General features: G+C 45.1%; 1 protein-coding gene across 1 annotated transcript in view; it reads right to left on the reverse strand.

The window, feature by feature from the left end:
- Pappa2 (pappalysin 2) overlaps positions 1 to 19,505 on the reverse strand; it is a 251,429-nt gene extending 231,924 nt beyond the window's left edge. Inside the window, exons 1-2 of the mRNA XM_046430234.2 lie at positions 19,276 to 19,505; positions 15,852 to 17,655 (exon numbers count right to left, since the gene is read on the reverse strand). Coding sequence (XP_046286190.1) covers positions 15,852 to 16,761 — 910 coding nt within the window. The 5' untranslated portion in view covers positions 16,762 to 17,655; positions 19,276 to 19,505. The remainder of the gene's footprint in view (positions 1 to 15,851; positions 17,656 to 19,275) is intronic.
- Between the last annotated feature and the right edge of the window lie 2,300 nt (positions 19,506 to 21,805).

Below are 21,805 nucleotides of genomic sequence, written 5' to 3' on the forward strand. Positions count from 1 at the left end.
AGCATGCAATCACATTATTCTCTGCTAATATCATTGCTAGCCTTTTTGCATATTTAGCCCTATCTCTTCAACAGTCTAATAAGCCTGGTGAAAGCTGTAAACCAGCCTTATGCTCTCCACACTCCCATTGTGTCAGGCTGACATCTAGCCCATGTAGGAATAAGTAATACATTAATGGACTAAATCCACAAAAGAGCATCCTCCCAACTGAAAATATGTCACAAGACACTAAAAACTCCATGACCTTTAACAAAGAAAAATATCTCTTAATCCTCCCCTACCTTCTATACCGCTTACTCCCCATAGTAGGAGCAGTTACCAATCTGGCCAGCACATCTCTGCCCCCAGTACTGGTATAAAACCATGCTGGCTTTCCATCTCCTTCTCTGTTACCTAGGAGGGACTAAGAAGAAGTGAGCCACCATCAGACTTGCCACCTCATGACTCTTCTGGGCAGTTTCCTCTCAAGTCAGTATTTTGCCTGATATCACCCATTATCTCAGAACATTTAGCAACTTTAATTTATCTTTCCCCACATAAGAAAATAAATAGATAACCAAAATTGAATAAGCATTGTAATGCTCCTTATGTTTAATCATTGCCATCAGGAAAAAGAGACAGACAGAGACACAGAGAAAGAGAACAGTCTTCAGTGTAATTTTAAACATGGATTTTACATATGTATTTATTTATCTACTTATTGTAATTCTATTTTGACCATTTTATATAACCTCTGAGAACAAGCAGTATGAAATTTCCTGAGCACTCAATGGGATTTGCTGGTCTTGTGACTCTGGAATTCTTTCAACAAGACATTGGTGCCCAGTGGTCAGCTAGTGTGGTCCGGAAGGAAGGGTTGAACTAATGTTCCTTAGCAGAGAAACAGACATGGATAGCTGCTCTGCCAATCAAGCTGGCTTTCCTCCTTAACAAAACTAGGAAACTATGTGCTTGAAAAATCCTCAAAAGCAAAAGGTAGATCATGAAGATAGAGTCACCAAATCACACACCAAATCATACACCTGAGAGTCTAGAATATGCTTCACCTTGATAAGTTACCCCAGCACCTGCCCATCCTGGGAAGGACAGAGTGGTACTCACAGAAGGATGCCATCACCCTTCTTCCCCAGCCTGACTCTATCTCTATCAAGGGCTGCCCAAGAAGTCTCTCTTACAGCTACTAAGCAGCAGCAGCAGCAGCACCACCACCACCAATTCTGTTATTTTGCTCCTCTACCAAATAAATAATTTGGATACTCTCAGAAATTTACTCTGGCATTTATTTTACCAAGTACAATTCATAGAATCAACACTACCTTAAGAAGTGCTTAAATAATATTACATACATACCCAATGATAGGAGTCACTATGTAAAGCAAGCCTGCAGGAGACCCTCTTGCAATGGAAACAACCTCCCGATTGCTTAGAGGCTGAGGGTTTCTAAAGTGAGACACTGTTTTACTCTGCCAGCATTAGCCCGCTGTGTCTTATCGTCATCCACTGTATACCCTCTCTGCTCATTTAATAATAGCTGAGCATTTTTGCCTCCTCTATGCCATCACAAGTAACCCAGAGGACTCTGATTGCCTTCTAGGGAACAAGTTGAGGCTGCTGACCCAGAGACCACACACACCAAATACTGGGGCAGTCATATACTAAATGCTCACTGCCCCTTTTCCACCAGTGTGAAAGTCTGGAGGAACTGAAGGACAGAGTGTGTGTTTCCAAATTGAACCCAGGTGAGTCTACAGAGCCCAGTGTTCAAAGAAGACACTTAAATTTGGCTCCAGGAGTAAACCCCCTGTGGTGACATAGCTTGGCCACTTAGCTCCTGAGTAAGAATGACAAAGAACAAAGGAAAATAGTGACCAATTTTATTGGCATTTCAGGTCAAATGAGGACTATGGTCTTCATCAGTTTTGTTTGTTTCATTTTCTTACTAAAAAATCTTCCTAAAAAACATTTTTCTCTGCTTTCCAATGAGAGATTTAAATCAAGCAAAGGCAACCTGGAAGAGTTGAAATCACATCATATTAGAAGGCAAGAAACCTGGGAGCATAGTCTCAGCCTGCTCCTGTGTAGCATCAGGAAGATGCCTTTCACTCTCTGTGCCTCACTGTCCCGTTTGCAAAGTGGAGACTGGGATGGGTTGTCTGTTGCATGGACAGACTGCCTGGAATCTCTGTCTCTAGGTTTACTGCAGAAGGGTTTTCAGGTCATAGCTAGAACTGTTTCTTACTACCCCACCCTTCCTTGGCTGTGGCTATAGAAGGTGGAAAGGATTGGTTTGAACCCACATATTAATGGGCTGGGTCTTTTCCCAATGGATTCCTCTTTTGAACTCATCTTTTTATCATGTACCCATGTCTCCTAAAAAGCACAATAGCTAAAACATAGTTAAGGAGTCTGCTTAGATGAAATCCAATTAATCAGGTTTCATTACAATTACATGAAAAATTGTATCATATAGATATCCATGCAATAAAAGTTCTGGAGAAGGAGAGTATGCGGAACTAGAATGGGCAGGGAAGGCCACGGGAAAGGGTAACATGAGCCAGGGCTATGAATGTCCTGACAGCCAGCTCTGGTCCCTGTGTGCCACAGAGCTCTACAGATGATAAAAACAGCAACCAACATCCAACAAGTACTCACTGTGTGCCAGGCACTGCTCCAAGCCTCCAATTCATTTTAACTTATTTAAAACATCACAACAATTTTGAGACAGAAATCACCTCTGCTTCGATTTTGCAGATGAGGGGATTGAATTTGCCAAGTGAATAGTGCTAGTAAAAAGCCTGAGCCCAATACAATCAGACCCCAGGCTCAGCATTCCTACCCACTACATGTAGGAAATGAATTTAGACAGACAGTGAGACTGATGCATGACATGAAGACAAGGGGACAGCTTGCACAAAGATCAGGAACTGGTAATGAGCAGGCCATGTGGAGGGGAGAGAAAGGGGTGCCTGGCTCAGGAACGCACCTCATGCTGAAGGATAGAGGTGACTGGAAGCCAGAGGTGCCCCCCAAAGCCTACAGGTGATCAGAGGCTACACCTGCTGCATATAGGAGCTTGAAAGGGGAAGCACAGCATGCTGTGTTGAAGAGCAGGAAGGCTGCATGCTGGCAGGAGGCAGGCTAGGAGGATGATGTTGCCGGAGGTACCCAGGAATGCAAGGGCAGCAGTTGCCTCCCCCATTGGCGCCTGGGTTTCTGCAGCATGCAGCGGCACACTGTCACTGTTCAGGCCCCAGAAATGCTGAGAGCAGACAGGCAAAGAGGCAGAGAGGGTGGGATGACTACCTAGTGTCCCTTTCTCTGCCAGTGGACTAGGCTGGCCCCTGGATGAGGTCAATCAAGTGACATCCTACACTCTGCTCAAAGGCCCAACAAGACTGCCACACCCAGGAAGGAAATCCTGCTAGGATGACCTCCTCCTTTAGGATCCATGCCACAGCTGTACCATCAGGATTATAAGGATATTCTATTGTGTAATTATTCCAAATTATTAATGTGCCTTGAAACAAACAATGTCTAAAATAGACCTCTACTGTGGTTAGTGTTTATAATTATTCTGTGTGCAGTTGGAGTTCCTTTCTAAATTAGTTATTGAATACCTACTTTGTGCTCAATAAACATCTGTTGAATAAAGGAACTAGTGAGTGTCTGAATAAAAACTAAACTGATCTAGGAACTGCCAATGAATACATTAAAAGGATTTTACCCCCTCAAAAAAATTTATAAAAATCCCAAATTTTAAAAGGACTAGAAAAGGAATAGCCCTGGAAAGAATTGAAGCCTAAAGACCATGCCTAGGTCCTTGCTGGCTTCTTCATCAGGCTGGTTCTAGAGGCGCCCTTCTCCACTTCCACTGAGGGAACAGTGCACAAACACACACAAAAGCCCCTCGATAATGAGAAAGAGACTATGTATGCATGCAAATCCAAAGAAGCACTTAAAGCGAATTTCTGAAATTTTGGAAATAATCTTGGTTAAGCCTAGTTGTAAATTACATGAGATTTTTTTAGATTAGTTTCCAGTCAATATTTATCAAGGATAAATATATTCTGGGTGAAAAGGGAGGAGCTGAGGCAGAGGATAAGTGCTCCTTCTAATTATTAGTGAGGAAATTTCAAATATCTTGACCATCTTCCAAATCAATAGAACTTTAAGATTACCAGGCTTTCCTTGCCTACTTTCAAATAGAATAATTCACTTTACAGTTTGTAAGACTGATTCCTTAGTGGCTTACTTATTCATTCACCTTCTTGTCAAATATTTATTGGAAGAGTTATTTGTTACTATCTGACCATGCACAAGGTGCTAGGGATGCGGCAATGAGCCAGGTACAGCCCTGGTCCCAGAAGGCTTATAGTGAGGATCGGGGAGTTAGTTTGGGATAGAAATGACCAGGAGGTAGGGCCGCATCTGTCTGTTTAATGCCTTTGCCCAGAATGTTGCCTGGCTTTCAGCAGGAGCTCAATGAGTATGTATCTCATGAACAAAAGCAAAATGGAAATTATGGTAAGTTCTTCTAAGTATGTTGATAAAGCAGAGTAAGGGTCCCAGGAAAACACACTGGAGAACAAACCTCGATCAGTCTCTAGGAAGATCAAGGTCAATTTCTGGGAAGAGATATCTGAAAACTCAGATGTTAAACAAGAGACAGACAGGTGAATATGGTTTTGGGGAATGGTTTACCGTTAGACAAAGGGCAGACATCAGAGCCCAAGTCCAGAAAGAGATGATATATCTGTGCCATAACAACGGTTTGGTGCTGTTAGAAGTTAAACTGAAGGGATACATGCTTGTGAATGTATTTGATCATGGTTGTAAATGTCTGCTTGTGTGTGAGGCTGTGTATGTGAGAGTAAGCATATGAAAGTGTGCTTGTATATATATGTGTGCATATGTACACATATGGGTGTGCACATATGTACATGAGTGTGTGTATGCTCATGTGTGTGTGTGTATGGGTGTGCATACATATATATGTGCATGGATGTATGCACATGTATACATGTAGGTGTGCAAGTGTATGCCTAGCCTAGGGGCCAGTATGAACTTGAGGAGGTAAGTAGAGTGCCATTTGACATGAAGGTCATGAAGGTCATGAGCTTCAGCTTGAGCTGCTTTGCTTTTGAGAAAGCTCAGATAGTTTGCAGTCAAATACATGAAGAATGAATTAACTTCTCCAGGAGCTACAGGCCATAGGGATGAACATAGAAGGGCCAAAATATAGTACAGAGGCAAACCAGACATCATTTGGTGATTGATTAGTGGTATTGTATGTGATGTGGTAGAGGGTGAGGGGCAACAAAGCAAGACAGGGACTCCCAGAGACCTAGGCAGCATGGTAGGGCCCTTCATTGACCTGTAGGAAACAGAAGAGTAGGTTTAAGACATAAGAGGGCTTCAGTTGAGCAGGTTGGGGCCCTTCACTCCTTATTTCTCCTGCTGTAAAAAATTAGAGACAGTATCACAAAGTAGAGAAGAACATGAGCTCTAGGGACAAACACCCAGGTTCAAAGCTTGGCTCTGCATGGGCTGGCCGTGTGACCTTAAGTCATGTCTTATTTCTCTCTGTGCTTCAGTTTCTCCATTTCTTCCCTTGAGGAGTTCTTGAATTGATATTTGTGAAATGACTGCTGTTGGGCCTGGCACAGAGTAAGTACTACAGACATATTTGTCAAGGAATAATATCTGCAATAATTCTTGGAATGATTGAGTTTGCATATGCATGCTTTACTTTATATTTATCTTCTGATATTTTTCTTGGTTTATGCTGTCTCCCACTTGAGTTAGTAGTTCTTTAATAACAGGCCTGAGTCTTGAATCTTTCACCACAAAATGAAACCTCTCTGAGCCTGGTTCTATTCCTAATGTCTTCCTTCCTAGCTGAAAGTCTGTATGTAGTGCCCTAGACCTGCTATCTGTCTTTATCCATCTTCTCTTCTGCATATCTCTATATACTATAATGTCAATTCTCCTCCTGGCTGCCACCTCTAGAGCAAAACTGCCCTCTCTAAAGTCATCAGTGCTTCTTGAACTCAAGGTCCAAAGAACCCACTTCAGGTCTGCAGGCTTGCTTGGTGTTCCAGCGCTGCCTGACTGTCTGACTTCCTTTATCTCCCCCACCCCCAATTCTACCATCTTCCAGCCCTTCCTCTGTCTCTCCAGTTACCTTCTTGGGCTCATCAAAACAAGTCTGGCCACTTCCACAAACCAGGATGTAATAATCCATTTATTGGAAGCCACCCACCAGACCATGAGCACCTTTCAGGTGAGCCTCTGTCTTAGCAGTTCTTGATTTCCCAGCATGTGGCTAATTATGTGCTTCATAATTCACCTAATAGAAGCTCAATAATGTTGAGCAAATGAATAAATGTATTATAGAACCAAAGTACTTCTTTAATTTCCTGTCCAGAATGTGCACCAATTACATGTATGAAACTTAGCAAGTGCTGTGTCAGGACCTAAATGATGACTGATTGATCCACTAACTTTTAAGCTCTGTGACTTCTATAATCAAGTAACTAGACTTCTAATCCAGAAATGTGGCACAATGACTGGTCTTGATATCCTAGCTGGTTGTCATGGCAATACCTCAACTTCAGAATGCTCTGAGTCTTTGGGTTCCAGTTGCCATATTGAATATCTGAGCAAAACCACTTTTCTTTACCACTCACTTCTGACTCGTAAAGAGAACTGAGATGTTTTTGATTGCTTACTGAGCTTTATTTCCTCCTTAAGAAAAAAAATCCAAAAAGGAGGATTGTTTTAAAGCAGGTAGTAAACATGGAAAGGGAAGAATGCTGTTACTTTCTGAACATGAACTTGGCATTGAAATATGCTTCTGGAAGGTGCTAGGACAAGGGTGTGTACAACACAAGCAGAAACAGATTTGATGCGCCCCCAGAGTAACCTAATTCCATGTATTCCGGGGCAGAAGCCCAGGATTTATGTACTTGTTTATGACATCAGGAACCAAAGCATGGATATTCAGCATATGAGGCTCAGGATCCAGACTAAGGTGTTGCCTTCCTCTTAATAAACACCAAATAAGGTGTTTATTTGGCCTCCTCAAGGCATGAACTAAAACAGGAAAGAGAAGGAGCCAGACCTCCTGGCATACACGTTCTGAATGAATTAGATGCTCAGAGGAACAAGAAAGAAGTGCACAGAGGAGTAAGCAGAGGTGATCAAGGATGTAGTATTGCTGGTGAATTTATTTGGGCTACCAAAAGCCCAAAGAAAGTAGGTGAGTCCTATTCTCCAGCCCTGCCTCTGTCACTCTTGAGTATTTCTAACATAAAGATGTACTTCACTCTAGAACTGCACCCAGAGTCCTTATGGGTTTCTATCTCATCCCAAATTCTGAGAGTAAATACAAGGCTCAAAGAGGATGGGGAATGAGTAACCATGTTACCACCTGGGTCTGGGTCGGTTAAACCTCACTCACTACATTGTCTCTCTGGGATCAAAAGGACTTAGGAGATTCTTTCACAGTAACTGAAGGTTGGGGGAATGATGAGAGGGAGATTAATTACAGGTGGTAGGCACTGAAGCTGCAGAGTGATGAGTAGGATGATCAGTGTCATGCTCAATGGAAATCCCTCTTACCCCCCACACACCCCAGAAAATAGCTCAACTCCAAAGTCCTAGATAGAAGCCTGGGACACCAATTGATTTAGACACCAATCCTTTAACAGAGTGGGCCCAGGCTCTCACCTGGGGCAAGACCAGAAAAAGCCCTGGCATCATAAGTGAGCTATGTGGGCTCCATCTTCCTCCCTGCTCTGTTTCTCTTCTTTTCTTTCTATATCAGAATCTGGTACACTGTGATTCTGCTGTATCAGAATCTGGTACACTGTGGCTTTTTCTGAGTGGCTGAGTGTCTCCCATAAGCCTGTAATTCAGCATTCATAAGGTGGGAGATAACATAAAGTAATGTACTCTGGATCAAAGATGAGCTCCCCAAATGCAGATACCAGTTCATGAAAGACAGAATCCATCTTGGGATACCCTCAAGAAGCTAGAGAAGAGAGCTTGACAAGAGTCCCCATTTCAACCAGTAAAGTTCCCTGGGATTGCAGGGGCCTTGGCATCAAAGGTCCAGGCATGTCTTCTGATTGTGCAGGACAACAGCACATTTCTCCAAGACCTCATGCTTTATCAGACATTCGCAGTGACAAAGTCCTACTCACCAGTGATGCCACAGCAGACCATTTGATTTTCGAGGGACAGCATATAAAACCAAACCCTAATGAATTGGTGGGGATTGCAAAATGGTGCAGCCACTTTCTACAACAATCCAATCAATGCCTTGCAAGCTAAACATAAAGTTACCATCTGACCCAGAAATTCTTCTCCCAATATCTATCTGCCCACCAACCCCAAATAAAAAAATATGTTCCCCTGTGCATAATGTTCATAACAACTCTATTCATAATAGCCCAAAGTGGAAACAACTGAAATGTCCATGAACTAATGACTTTATAAACAAAACAGAGTATATCTATGGAGTATTGCTCAACTTCAGAAAGGAATGAAGCTCTAATGTATGGTACAATATGGCAAACCTCAAGTGAAAGAAGCTAAATACAAATAGCCATATATCTTATGAAATGTCCAGAACAAGTAAATCTGCAGAGACAGTGAGTAGATTAGTGGTGTGCCTATGCTTACGATGAATTTAGGAAGGACAGTGCTAATGGTATTTCTTTTGGGTCTGATAAATATGTCCTAAAATTAGATTGTGGTAACAGCTGCATAATTCTTTAACATTAAAGATGCTAAAAATATTAAGCATACATACACTGAAACATGCTAACTTTAAGTAATAAATAATAAGTAATAGCATATCTCAATATACTATTTAAAAAGAACCTTAAGGTGATAACTGCACATGAATTTTCATCAATAAAAATATTAAAAACTAAATAAAATACATACAAACTTTACCCATAGTTAGTGTTCATCCCTAGAAATTAGCATGATTATTTCCTGTGAACACTTTGCAAATTTTGTTTTTTAAAGCAAAAATAATATTTCCCCTCACTAGTAGTGCAAAGTCTTTCAGTTGGCATTATTCTGGATGGTGTGGCACAGGATGCAAAACAAGAGAGAACTGTAAAAGCATGGCATTTGGGGCAAACCCTCTATAGCAGGGGTAGGACAATTATTGCCACCTGTTTTTGCAAATGGGAATTTTATTGGAACACAGCCATGGCAATATATTTATGTACCTTCTTTGGCTCTTTGCATGTCCTAATAACAGAATTAAGTAGATGCAACAAGGACTGTATGGTCTGCAGAGTCAGAACAATTTTTGGCTGTCCCTCTACAGAAAAAATCTGCCCCCCTCCACACATTTTCTGCAGCAGTAGCACCTAGGAGCCTGTTAGGCAGAACCTCAAGCTGCCCCAGACCTACTGAGTCCAAACTGCATTTGGATTAGAAAGTTGTGTTAGCATAAGAAGTAGATGCCAAGACAGGATTAAATATGCAAGGATTTTATTAGAGGAGACAACTATGAGAGGAAATCTGGAAGGAGCCAGAAAAGGCTGGGAGAGCCACCAGTCCATGATGCAAGCCCGACCCTGAGAGAGGACAGAGGGAAGAGGAGCTGGGTGGAAGCCTTGTAGACTGCTGAGCAGTCGAAGAACTGCTCTGCAAAGCTTTGGAGAGTCCTGGAGCCAGAGTCAACTGTGTCCCAGGGCCTGCTCTGCCATTCTCCCTGCCACCCCCAGGGTGTGGGGCCTCCATGCAACTGCAGTGAGGCTCTTCAGAGCATAGTGCTGGGGTCCCTAGTGGATGCAAGTTTCCTTAGCTGTGCCCCTGCAAGCCATGTTCTTTATGTATCTGCTGCCAGGTATACTCCCAGAGCAGCTGTCCCAGCTGATCTCTGTCACATTGACACTCCAGAAACAATGCTGAAGAAGCAGGGGTTGGCAAACTTTTTCTTCAAAGGGCCAGGCAGTAAATATTTTAGGCTTTGCAGGCTATAAGGTCCCTGTTGAAACTACTAAACTCTGCCATTCAATAGAGAAGAAGCCACAGAAAACACATAATCAGATGTGTGGCTCTGTTCCAATTAAACTTTATTTACAAAAGGCGGTTCTGGCTTTGGAGCCAATGTGGCCCTAGACCATAATATGCCAACTCTGCTCTAGAGTTGTAGGGTTTGAATTTTCTTAAAGTCATCAAAAGTTTTCTCATCTGAAATAGGTAAGAGAGGGGCTATTCCTGATGAAGTGGAGGGGAGCCCTGGGCTCAGCGGTTTCCCTAAGAAGCCCCTAAGACATATCTGCAAGCAGCAAAAGCAGAATTTGAAAGCCACTGCTCTGGATCCTCACAAAGAGCCTCCAGCATCAGAAGTTTCCCTTTCCCTTTCACTCACCCCTGATGGGAATCCAGCAATCTAAATTTCTACATTACTCTACAAACTTAACTGAGATTCTAATACTGTGATAGATGTTTTGTGATGACAAAAGTCAATCATAAATGCATTTGGCTCCCAAGAAATTTTCAGTGGATAGAAATGACACACACATATACCTAGTAAGGAAGAAGCAACCCACACCCCAGGAAAGCGCACACAAAAGGTCGCTGGAGCAGAGAAGAGATGGCTCTCAAATGGGGAGGCAGAGAAGTCTGCAGGGACAAGGGCCTGCAGTGGGCTGCAAAAGGTCATGGTGGCACTCTGTTTTACCTCTCTAACCACACACCTCACGTCCCCATACTGCCTCTCTTCTGGAGGGTCATAAAGCCACGTGATGGGAATCCTCCTAAACTGAGTTGCTAGTTCACAGCCATCAGGCACATGCCCTCTTTGGACATAAAACTCATGTATCTTTTCATCATCACAGTGGCAAATCCGCCCCAGAGGCCAACAACACCTCGATGGCTCGCATAGCTCTTCTACACCAAGGATAGGGCTCTGTGGCCCTACTGTATAGCTAGGTCCTGGTTGGGAGCTGGCAATAGGAACTGGGCCATCCCTTTACGGTCCTATGAGGACACACGTTCTGACGTTGACTATTGCTGCATATGGGAAGAGAGCTAAGGAGGAGGGTCATAGAAACTTCATCTTCAGAGGAGCCCTGTTAAGAGTATGAATGTAAATCTGGAGTCCTGCTGGGTAAAGACAGCTACAGCACACGTGCCCCCTCCTTTCTATTTTCTTTACATCTATATGAATCTGTCTTCTGCAAAGCTCCATATTCCACTGAAAAACTCTTTACTCTGAATACAAAGCTCCCTCATTGGGAGAGAAGAGGATGTCAAGGCATCTGATAAAAATCTCATTTTTTAGATGTCATTCAAAACAGAAAAGCCATCAATAGGCTCTGAACAATGGACTAATGTCAGCAGACCCTGGCCATCGAAATCCAGAAAGCCGTAAATGTTATGTAAGCCATGTGAACATGTACATTTTTCTAGAGCGTGAGCATAGCTTTCATCAGCTTTTCAAAAGGGCTCACAGTTCCAAAGAAACTTTAGCACCATTGTCCAATTTATTTGAAATATTACTGCTGCCCAAGCTAAAAAAAAAAAAAAGACAATTTTAAAAAATAAAATAAATGGATCCTTTTAGGCCTCTGATTCTAGTCCTTAATTATCCTGAGACCATGCTGTTTAAAAAAAAAAAAAAAGTTAATATCTCTAATATCTCACCTACAGAAAAATGAGAGGCTAATAGGTTAGAACCAAAGAGGAATGGGTTGATACACAGCTCTTAGTAATGGAGCCACCCACTGTTAACACCTGCCATGTCATAAATAAGCCCCCTGGGTCAGGCCCTGTGTTGCACACTTTATATACATGACTTATTAAAACGTCATAACAACTCTGCTAGACATTATCTCATTTGTCTTCTGTTTTTCTTCTCTTTCTTTTTAAGATTTTTTTCTTATTAAGATGGAATCATACATTTATATATATTGTTGGGTTTTTTTCTCATTTTTCAATTTGAACAAAGTTCAGAACGTTCAGTGAACTGCCAAGGACCATAGCCCTGATAGTGTCAATAAAATACCTGATTCCAGATCTGTCTCCCTTCCAAATTCCACACTGGGACATTCTCTAAAACTTGGATCCTCAGAGGAGAAAAACTTGCCCTCGCCTCAGGGACAGTTTCTTAGACATCTTTGTATTCCCCACAGTGGCTCACTGCACTCTACATGGCCAGGCACTCAATAAATATTTGTTGGATGAAGAAACCTGGGCTCCAGTCCTGCCATGGACTTAGTGACTCAGTCTCCTGCATCTTGGAGCTGCAGGTGGTTACTCAGCTGGGCCACTTCAGGGAACATTTGAAATCAATTACGGGTACGGAGGAACCTATTAAATTTTCTCTTTTGTGTATGTTGGGGTTGAAGGAGAGGAAAGGAAGTTGAGAAGGCGGGAAGGGAACAGGATGGTTTCAGGGTTGAGTGCTGGAGCGACAAGTGTTCCCCCAAATAGGACAGAATTTGGCTTATTCCCCTACTCAGTTCCAATGGCCCAACCAAATGGGCCCCAGGCCTCCGACTACTCTTAGTGGCACACAGCCCTAAATGGCAAGCCCTCAACCAGCTGCTTCTGGGGGGTACCCTCCAGGGGAGCCATTGCATGCAGCCCTCCCCTAGAACTCAGTTGATCTGCATCAGCCATGGGAAACAGGTACCTGCAGAAGGCCTGCCTTGCAGGAAGCCCCACCCACTTGGGGGCCAGAGAAACCCTCAGCACCTACAGTCTGTGAGCCCCACATCATCCTCCACCCTAAATAAACTATTCTGGCAGTTCATTCTGGAGTCCAGCTTCCTATTTTGAAAGAATGTGATTATTGGGGGTGGAAGGAGAGGACAACTCTGGTTGGCTTTGCTTTCTTTACTAGTTGCTACAAATACAAGTCAGTCAACCACCCCTAAAAATGCCATATTAGCTTAAAAAAAAAAAAAAAAAAAACCTATATGAAGCTAAACCCCAGAGGTGCCTACCAACAACATTCTGGGAGAGGATGATTAAATTGCATGCTGAGGCCAGGGCAGGACAGCCCTCCAAGAAATCACAGTCCCCCCTCGGGGGCTTCCTGTTCTCCTGTAATGAGGCAACGCTGCCACCTAGTGCCCTAAGTGGAAAGTATTCCTCAAGGCCCCACCTCTGGGGGTGGGGTCTTCTCTGCAATGGTTGATCTCTACCCAAGAGAAAACACCTCAAGTTTGGTAGAATGAAGACTGGGAAAGTGGGATTAGGTTAAGTAGGCATATGCTGATTTTTGAAAGCTGTTGTAAAAGAGTGTGGGAGCCAAATCTTTGCAGCATCTTGGACTATCCTTAAGAAAGCAGAACTGCAGTAATTGAGTCATTTGTAGCTCCCAGGGACATGATTCTGTATTGTTGTTCTGCATAGGGGAAGCCAACCATCCTAGGAACAGGTAGTGACCAGCTCAAGGACCAGTGCTAGGTGAGAAGGAATACGGCTTCCTGTTGATAGAGGAGAGTAATTTGGTGCAATGAATTCCTGAGTCCTTGTTTGGTAACTACATGATTCTCAATCACAGGGTCCACAGGTGAGTGCCGTGGTAATTAGTATGAGTAGACAGGATGCCTAAATCCTCAGGAGCCCATCTGCTAGAATCCTGAAGGATGGTGACCTTGTTTCCAACCCCTATGTTTTACCAACTTTTACCCTAAATCCTTATGGGGTACTTCCTGATGTACACAAGACTAAAGAAGAGAACAGGGTGGGAGGTGGAGAAGAGCTGGACCTGGCTGTTCTCTGCCCTCAACCTTCCTGGAGCGAACCTAAAGGGGGAAATCCCAGTATACCACAGGAACCTCTTTGATTTGAAGAGAAGAAACCTCAGAAGCTAGACTGTCTGCAACAGATTTCCTGCCCAATTGTACGTGATTAGGGAGGTTAAGAGAGTCAGATGAACACTTTGAAGAAGGAGCGTGCGCTGTGGCTGTGTGAGGGCTGTTGAGGGTAACAGACAGATGAGCAAGGGAGGGAAGCGGTATATTGGGGTGGGCTGCGGGAGGTGCATCAAGGAATGTGAGAACTGCAATCAAATCAAATCACTGCTTTCCTCTGTGTAGAGCATGAGACAAGACACAGGAGGGACAGGATAGCAGTCAGGTACCACAATCGTGAATCTGCTTCCCCAGGTTTGAGCTTTAATAAGAGCCCCTCAGAGCCTCCCACATGTTTTCCTGTTGGATCCTTCTCTAATTCTTTACAGTCAGAAACTGATCCCAGGTCTCTATGTTGCTACTGCAAGAGGAGGGGTAAGCAGAGTCGTGGGTGTCAGTCTAGACGGCAAGCACGCAGTTTCCCTGGCAGATGGGTACTAGGAAGCAAGATCAGGCAGCAAGAAGAAGTCATCTGGGAGGAACTGTGAAACTGCCAGCTCTGATCAGATAATCATCTCATTATTTCTTCCATTTGGCCCCAGAAAAAGGGTTTCCTTCTACTCTTTCTCTGCTCCCACCTAGCTCACAGCCCAGCCCCTTCTCTCACCCCCTCTCCCACCCCAAAATAAAGCAAAACCAAAAGACCCTAGCGTGCTCAGTGTCTGGGAATCCCAGCTTCCAACAGAGAAATCACAGCCAAAGGGGGAGAGAGAGAGTGTCCGGAAGGGATGTTCCAGCAACACTCCATTGGAAGAGGCTCCTTCCTTTTCCAGATTTCTTTCCCTCTTCTCAAACTTCTTTGCAGGGTTCCAGCAACCTGAGAAGTTTTTGTTTTGGAAAACTGTCAAGCAATTCATGGGCTCTGAAGTCCCATCCCCAGCCTACCTCTGGCATGTCTTGTTGCCTCAGTTTCTCCATCAATGTAATGGGATAGACAAAGATCAAAGGGTGCTGTGGATAATCCAAATTAATAAAATTAAATTGTTTTACTATGTGTCTTGTTTTGGGGTTAGGTTCTGTCATGGGAGATCCATCCAAAAGGATAATGAGATACAAGTGATGAAATAGAAAGCCTAACCCTAAACACCTTTCTTGAATCATGCTTCCCAGTCAGGAGGCAGCTATTCTTACTCCACTCACTTCTTTTCCCTTCTGAGTGACTTTCCAAAAAAGCCAACATCTGGGTATAGAGAAGAATAAATATAGGCAAAACTCCCAGGCAGGTGTCTCTGATTAATATCGAAGAGTTATACCAGGTTTCATTTGTAGATCCCTCTTACAACAGCCAGGGCTAGAAGCCAAGACCCTGGCTTATGAGTGCCCACCTTTTCCAGTAGACCTTACTGTTCCTAGTCTGTGTATACTGCTGTCAGGACAAAATGAAGGAGACCCCCAGATGTGGAACAGGTGGTGCCTTTCTGTGTACGTTCAGGGCTGCTCAGAGAAAAGGCAACCAGGCAGGACAAGATGGCTGTGTGCCTGACAGCCTTGTTCCCTCCCAGCCTGGACCAGCCCAGGCATGACTCACTGTGCAGGTCTTGGACTCTCCTCTATTTTCAAAGTTGTCTGGGTATCCCAAACTGACTATGAGAAACAGAGTATGAGACCCCTTCTCCTTTGACTAAAGATGAAAAGTCCTTTCCCTTTAAAAAAGGTGAGAGAGCTAAGCCAAGATCTCCTGAGGGCAAGCAGGATGCACAGAACTACATGAGATCTATACCAGGGGCAATGCTGTTATGGCAGAGGTCATTATCTTCTCTTTGATGGTGTCCAGAGTCCTACTGTGCTAATAAATAAAGGGCTTGCCCATCCCTGTCCCTGGCCAGCTCCCTGTCCTTATTCCTAGCTTTCCTGCTCTGACCTCTTCCCCACCTTGCTCCCTAGGTCTAACCCCATCAAAAATGGAGCCAGCTACTCCCCAGGACATCAGAAAGCCCAGGAGTGGGTCATTACCTGCGATGATGGCCGGGTTGTTCTGTCCTCCCTCTGGTCTCACCCAGGCTTCCACTGTGAACGCCTCCCGGGGAATCTCAGCCAGCACTTCTGGACGCAGCAGCAGCCGCTCCCGCCTCCCCGAGAAGTACAAGATAGACAGTCCTCCTTGGGGGTTAAAGGTCTCTGCTTCCCAGTCAGGGCTTCCTCCACCATCTTGTATGCTGTCCTTCAACACGTTTCTAACCCTGTGCCTAAGGGGGTGCTTAGGCCAAGGTTGGAAATGCGGAGGAGAGATACCAGGGTCTCCAGACATGTCCTCTGCCTGCCTCTTCACCACTCGGCGAGGATGCCTGGACTTGGCCCAGCCCTTTCCCTGGCTCTCCGCTTCAGGATCCTTCAGGTATGGAGAGGTGGTGGGAATGGTGGCAGCCACTGTCCAGCTTCCCCGAGCTGCGGCCTCACCTAGAGACTCCTTGAGTCCTTGTTTGCCAAGATAAGTGTCATCATCTCCCGGAGGCTCTGATTGCCCAATAGGACTGTCCCCTACCCACAGGGCTACTGGATGCTCACTCGGCTTCCCCCCCACTCCCACTGTGTTTTCAGTCAGGTCTTGGAAAACAGCCTTTCTCATGGAGTCCGGTTTAGTGCGTCCTGAAGGATAGGTTCCCTGATCCCTCACAGGGTAGGACTTCAGGTAGTTCCCAGGACTGCTGGGGTACACCCCAAAGAGGTGATGCTGGGGAACAGCTCTGGGTCTCTGAGCCTTGGCCCCCAGCCAACAGCGCTCCCCTTCCAACAGCACCTGATTCAGGTGTCCCCTCTGAGCCAGGGATTTCCCGCGTGTCCAGCCCAGCTCGGAGTTGGCAGTACCGAATGCCCACCCAGCCAGGATCACCAGGCTTATCCTCAGGATCTTCAAACACATCATCCCTCCCTCAGCTCTCCCACAGAGCCGGAAGTCAACTTCTGGGTACCACACTGGGATGATGGGGAGAAAAAGAAGAGACAGCCTGCAATGAATGTGCAGTCACTGGGGAACTGTTCTGCTCACAAACCAAACTTTGTCAAGCTGCCCCAGTGGAGAGCCTCTCCTGAGGACCTGCTGCTCTGGTGGCTCTGCCAGTCACTTCCCCACTGCTGCGCGGCAGGTGCTTCCCTCATGCAGCTCTAGTTTAGTCCTTGCAGAATGAAGCTAATTGCTCTTGGTTCCTTGGACTTTCCTTCCAGAGAGCTCAGGTTTCTTTCCTTTTTCTTTTTGCTCCTTCTTCAATAATCCCTTCCCACACTGATACTAGAAAGTAGAGCATAAACCAAAGTCTCTCAAATAGCACACTCACCTATATATACCCCTGGCTGCCCCCAAGTCATTCAAAAACACAGTATTTTCCCATTTTCATTTCCTTCTCTTCTTCCTTCCCTTGGGGTTGCCTTCTTTTATGTACTCCTTCACCCAAAATAATGCTCACCTTAAAACAAATTGCTAGAATTGCTATAAACAAATTTATACACAGACACACAATTTGATGGCTATCATCTAAAAATGCAAAAAGAATCTGGGAGCAAGCTGGTACTTAACTTTCCATCTGTAGATGTCCTCAGCCAGGTCCCCATTCAGCTGCCAGTCTGCCAGCACAGGATAGGATACTACCCTCACTTGGTGCTCAGGGTTGTTGATGGCCGAAAGTATTTTTTTATCCCCTTCCAACTTGTTGGTATGTGGTAAGTCTCCGTAAAGTTCTTCTCTGGGTTGACAGTCTGCTGTTCTCTTAACCAAATGAGTCTGAGAGCCCTTGACTTCACCTTCTGGGAGCCTTGTGGATCCCTGGGAAAACAGGGAAAAGAGCAAAAAGAAGAGTGTGTACTTCAAGGACCTGTTCCCTCCGGTCTCTCCTCTCCCCTTCTCTCCCTTTCTCTCTGCCTGTAATTATCTTCTTGTTTTTTCATTTAAAGACAAGGATGATGTCAAAGCTAGTAAGTTTGGTGCATCACTCCACCTCCTCCTGTCCCCTCCTTCCTCCTGAAAACCTCCCCATCTCGACCAGGCACAGGGGACAGCCCGTTTCCCCAGTAAACATCTTGGGCTTTCTCTCTCTCTGCAGCCGCAGCCTACACAATCAATAGCAAACAATCAATATTGTTTTGGAGCACTCTGTGTGTACCTTCTCCCTCCCTCCCTCCCTCCCTTCCTCTCTCTCTCTCTCTCTCTCTCACACACACACACACACACACACACACACACACACACTTTGAAAGGACCTCCCTAATAAGCCCACATTCGCCTTTTAGGACTATTTGCATGTCTTTCTTTTGTTTTCTTACAAATCTCCTGCATTTTTTCTTATTTCAATCAATCATTTCAGATTTAAAAGAACAATACCTTAAATTCACTTCATATTGAACATTGGGAGAAAGGAGAAATCAATTATCCTGCTATGAGAAACATTAAATGGAAATGCCATGCTTTCATAGTACATAGATCTTCTTTTCCTCTCAGAAGTTCCTCAATCTGAAGTTAGTAAAAGTCACCATATGCTGAGTGAGCAAATAAACAAATGAGATGCCCAAAATAAGTAATTTACAAAAATGAACAGCTAAACTCAAGCAACAATTTTTTTTCAACTGATTTGAAATGAATGGATAAAACAAGGAGGTAGATACTGTGATTCTAACCTCTGTCATGTTTGCCTAGATGCTCACACACCAGCTTTCTCAAAGGATCCCCATTCTTTATATACATGTATACATCTTCACACAGACAGATGGACACTCACAGAGAGCATGCTTAACCCAGGTACGTTTGACCACAGGTAGTACAAAACAGAGAGAGCAGTACACTGGGTCCTTCGTTCAGGTCCTAAGAAAAATCACTTACACTTTTAAAATCATTGCTTGTGTAGCCCACATTCCAAAACATGCAGCCCACATACCATGGAGGAAGACCTCACTGCCTCCTCAGCCTTGGGACTCCACATTGTCTTTTAAACTCCTCTACCCAGCTAATCTATTTGCTATAAGAAGGCGGTGTCCTAACCACCCCACCCCCAGCACACCTTGTTTCCCCAAGAAGCATCTACTGGAGCCTCAAAGCAAGTCCCTTTGAGGCTATCAGTCCAGGCACGTGGGCATTACTAAGCAGACACCCCTCGGTCTGGTCTGCTTATCCTTTTTCCTCTTATCACTTCTCTAGCTCCATTCACTTTTCTGACTCAGTTCTTTTTTCTTCCCCCCCCCCCCCCGCTGTAGCAGATCAAAATAGAAACTGAGTCTTTGGAGTGGGGAGAGGGGATGTATAAAGTCAGAAAAGCAGGGAAGAAAAGGGGGGAGAGAGAGAAAGAGAGAGGAGGAAAACAAGAAGAGGGAGGGAAAATACTCAGGTAAGAAAAGAAACCAGCTCCCCCTCCACCATGCCACCCCAAGGATCCTCAGAAAAAAGGTTTCCTACCATTCATTTCAGGAAGGAGGGTAACCCATCAGGGAAGAAGGATTCCGCCTGCTTCTCCCCCTGTTAGAGTGTAAGGCAGCTCGCATCCCCTATAGGTCTCTCCTGGCTCCCAGCTGCTGGTAATCCATTCATAAGGTTTCAAGAGGCAACACAAAACTCAAGCTTCCAGCTTAGTTTCTCTCTCTCCCCTTCATTCCTTTGCTCACCACTCTCCTTCAGCTCTTGGCAGTCCAAAGTTTAAAAAAAAATGTTGAACCATGTCTGTGTTTTCCTCCTGTTGTAACTTTGGCTGTGACATCATAACCCTGCCCACCAACACCCCACCTCTCTCCCTTTCCATCCCCCCTCATCAACCCCATACCCCCAAACACTCCCCCACCCACGGAGAAGAAGGGCTCCTGTCAGTTCCAATGTGTGAACACACAAAGCCACTGGAAGGTGCCCCCTCCTCCCCTCGGTGCCCCTCCTGGCTCCCCCTCCCTGCCTTACCCACCGCTCAGCCCGGCTCTCAAGGCTTTTAACAATGATCCCATCTGTTTGACATGTGCGGAAAGGTGGGTTGGATTCAAATAATCTGTCAAGTGAATCAGATCAAAAACACAGCACCCCCTCCTCAATTCCATCACACACAAACACACACACACACACCCCAAACCCGAGAAGTGTGAGAGAAGTCAGACTTACACAGCACCCACCCTCCATGCCAGGGAAAAAGACACCAAAAACATGCCAAGGGAAGCCCAGATCTATACATATATAAATTCTGTTGCTTATGTGTTTGTGACAAACACCCACACCCCAAGTCCCCATCCCCTCTTCCTCAAACCCGCCACTCCGCAAGTGCAGGGATTTGAAAGCTGGTAGAATCTGTTTTGAAATCTCCAACGAGAGGGTTTTTCCCCCCTTTTTTTTTACTCCAAAGCACTATCTGTGGCGATCAGACTGGAGCAGGGTTGCCAGCAAATGCAGGAGGCCCCTTCTAGGGTACAGGCTTTCAAACCAGCAAAGCTGGAGGGAATGAATTTAAGGACACACAGCAGGAGCTGGCTGCATTCATTTTATTTTGACGGGGGTAGTTGGGGGAGGAATATAATTTCTGAAATGCCCAAGGAATGAAGGGAGAGGATGTGGATTTCTTAAACAGTTTTTGCAAGAGGAGCGGTGTCTTGTGCTGCAGGTAAATGTATAAGGCAAGAAATGGGAGCTCACAGATAAACAAGGACCAGGACGGGAGGCAGAGGGAGGGAGAGGGAAAGAGGGAAGAGAGGAGGAAGGAGAGGGGATGGGAGATGGGCAAGGGGAGACAGGGGTGAAGGACAGAGAGGGGGCGAGGGAAAGAGAAGGGCAGGGAGGGAGGAGAGAGGAAAGAAAGGGGAAAAAGGAAGGGAGGGAGGCGAGGGGGAGGGGAGGGATGGAAGAGGGAGGGCAGGAGGGTAGGAAAAAGAGGAGAGGCTGGGAGGAGAAGGGACTGAAAGCAAGAAGTGGGGAAGAGAGAGGCAGGAGAGACAGAGAGGAAGGGGAAGAGAGAGAGGTGCTGAGGCACATGAAATATGGAGACCAGGAAGGCAGTTAGACCAGGATGGCTAACCGGGAAGAAATCCCAGAGGCAGGTGAAGAGGGACACTGTGAAATGGGACAGAGAAAACAAAGGACACACACAGAGGGACTGTCTCTGGGAGATCGTCACTTTTTAAAAAATCAGACTGCAAAGCTTCAACCTTGTCTCTGTAAGGAAAGCCCAGTCCCCTCCTCCCTCCCTGCCCACACCTCCTCCTTAACACCCACCTCCACCTCCCTTCCTTCACCTTGTTGTTCCTGGCAAATCCTCCCTTGGAGAATCTAGGAGTAAAATCCAGAAACCCACCCACCCTTAAGGGCCCCCTTCTTTGTTCTATGCACAAGAGTCTTGGGTCCTCTTCTCTCAAGATTGGGCTGTTTGTAATCATCTGTACTTCATTTCAATCCAAATTATAAGATGTTTCCTTTAAGCCCAGAAGGTCAGAGGTGCTCTGCATTGCTTACTGCACTGTGGGGCTGGTCAGTTTCCATTAGCATTCTCATTATTATTAGGAAGCTTTGAGCAGAGAGAGGAGCCAGTCCTGCTGGCAGCCACCTGCAGAACACAGCATTAGGGAGAAAGACAGAGTTTGAGACCCCTGAGTATGGTCACTGATCCTTTGACTTTCTGATTCCAAAATTGGATCCCTTGATGGAAAAGCTTAGCTGAGAACCAGCCAAGGAGCGTAGTAATAAAAGCCTCCCAAAACACAATCAAACGCAGGATCTATATATAGGAGCCGGATCTGTTTTAGCTACTTGCAGTCTAAAATGACAACCGGAAACAAACATTTCAGCAATATGTTTATTGGAATCATGTTCAACTAGTGCTGGAAGGACTGAGCTCCTCTGAAGGATTGCGCTCCAAGGGAAGCTCTGGATCCTTGCTTTGTGTGCCCTCCCCTCCGGTGGTGCTCAGAACTGGGAGTCAGTGGCTCTATCCTCCAAGGGGTAACTGGAGATCCCCTCAGGG

This window comes from Marmota monax, unplaced genomic scaffold (assembly GCF_021218885.2).
Source record: "Marmota monax isolate L192 unplaced genomic scaffold, Marmota_monax_Labrador192_F-V1.1 WCK01_AAM20220418_F8-fsc00055, whole genome shotgun sequence".
Taxonomy (NCBI): domain Eukaryota; kingdom Metazoa; phylum Chordata; class Mammalia; order Rodentia; family Sciuridae; genus Marmota; species Marmota monax.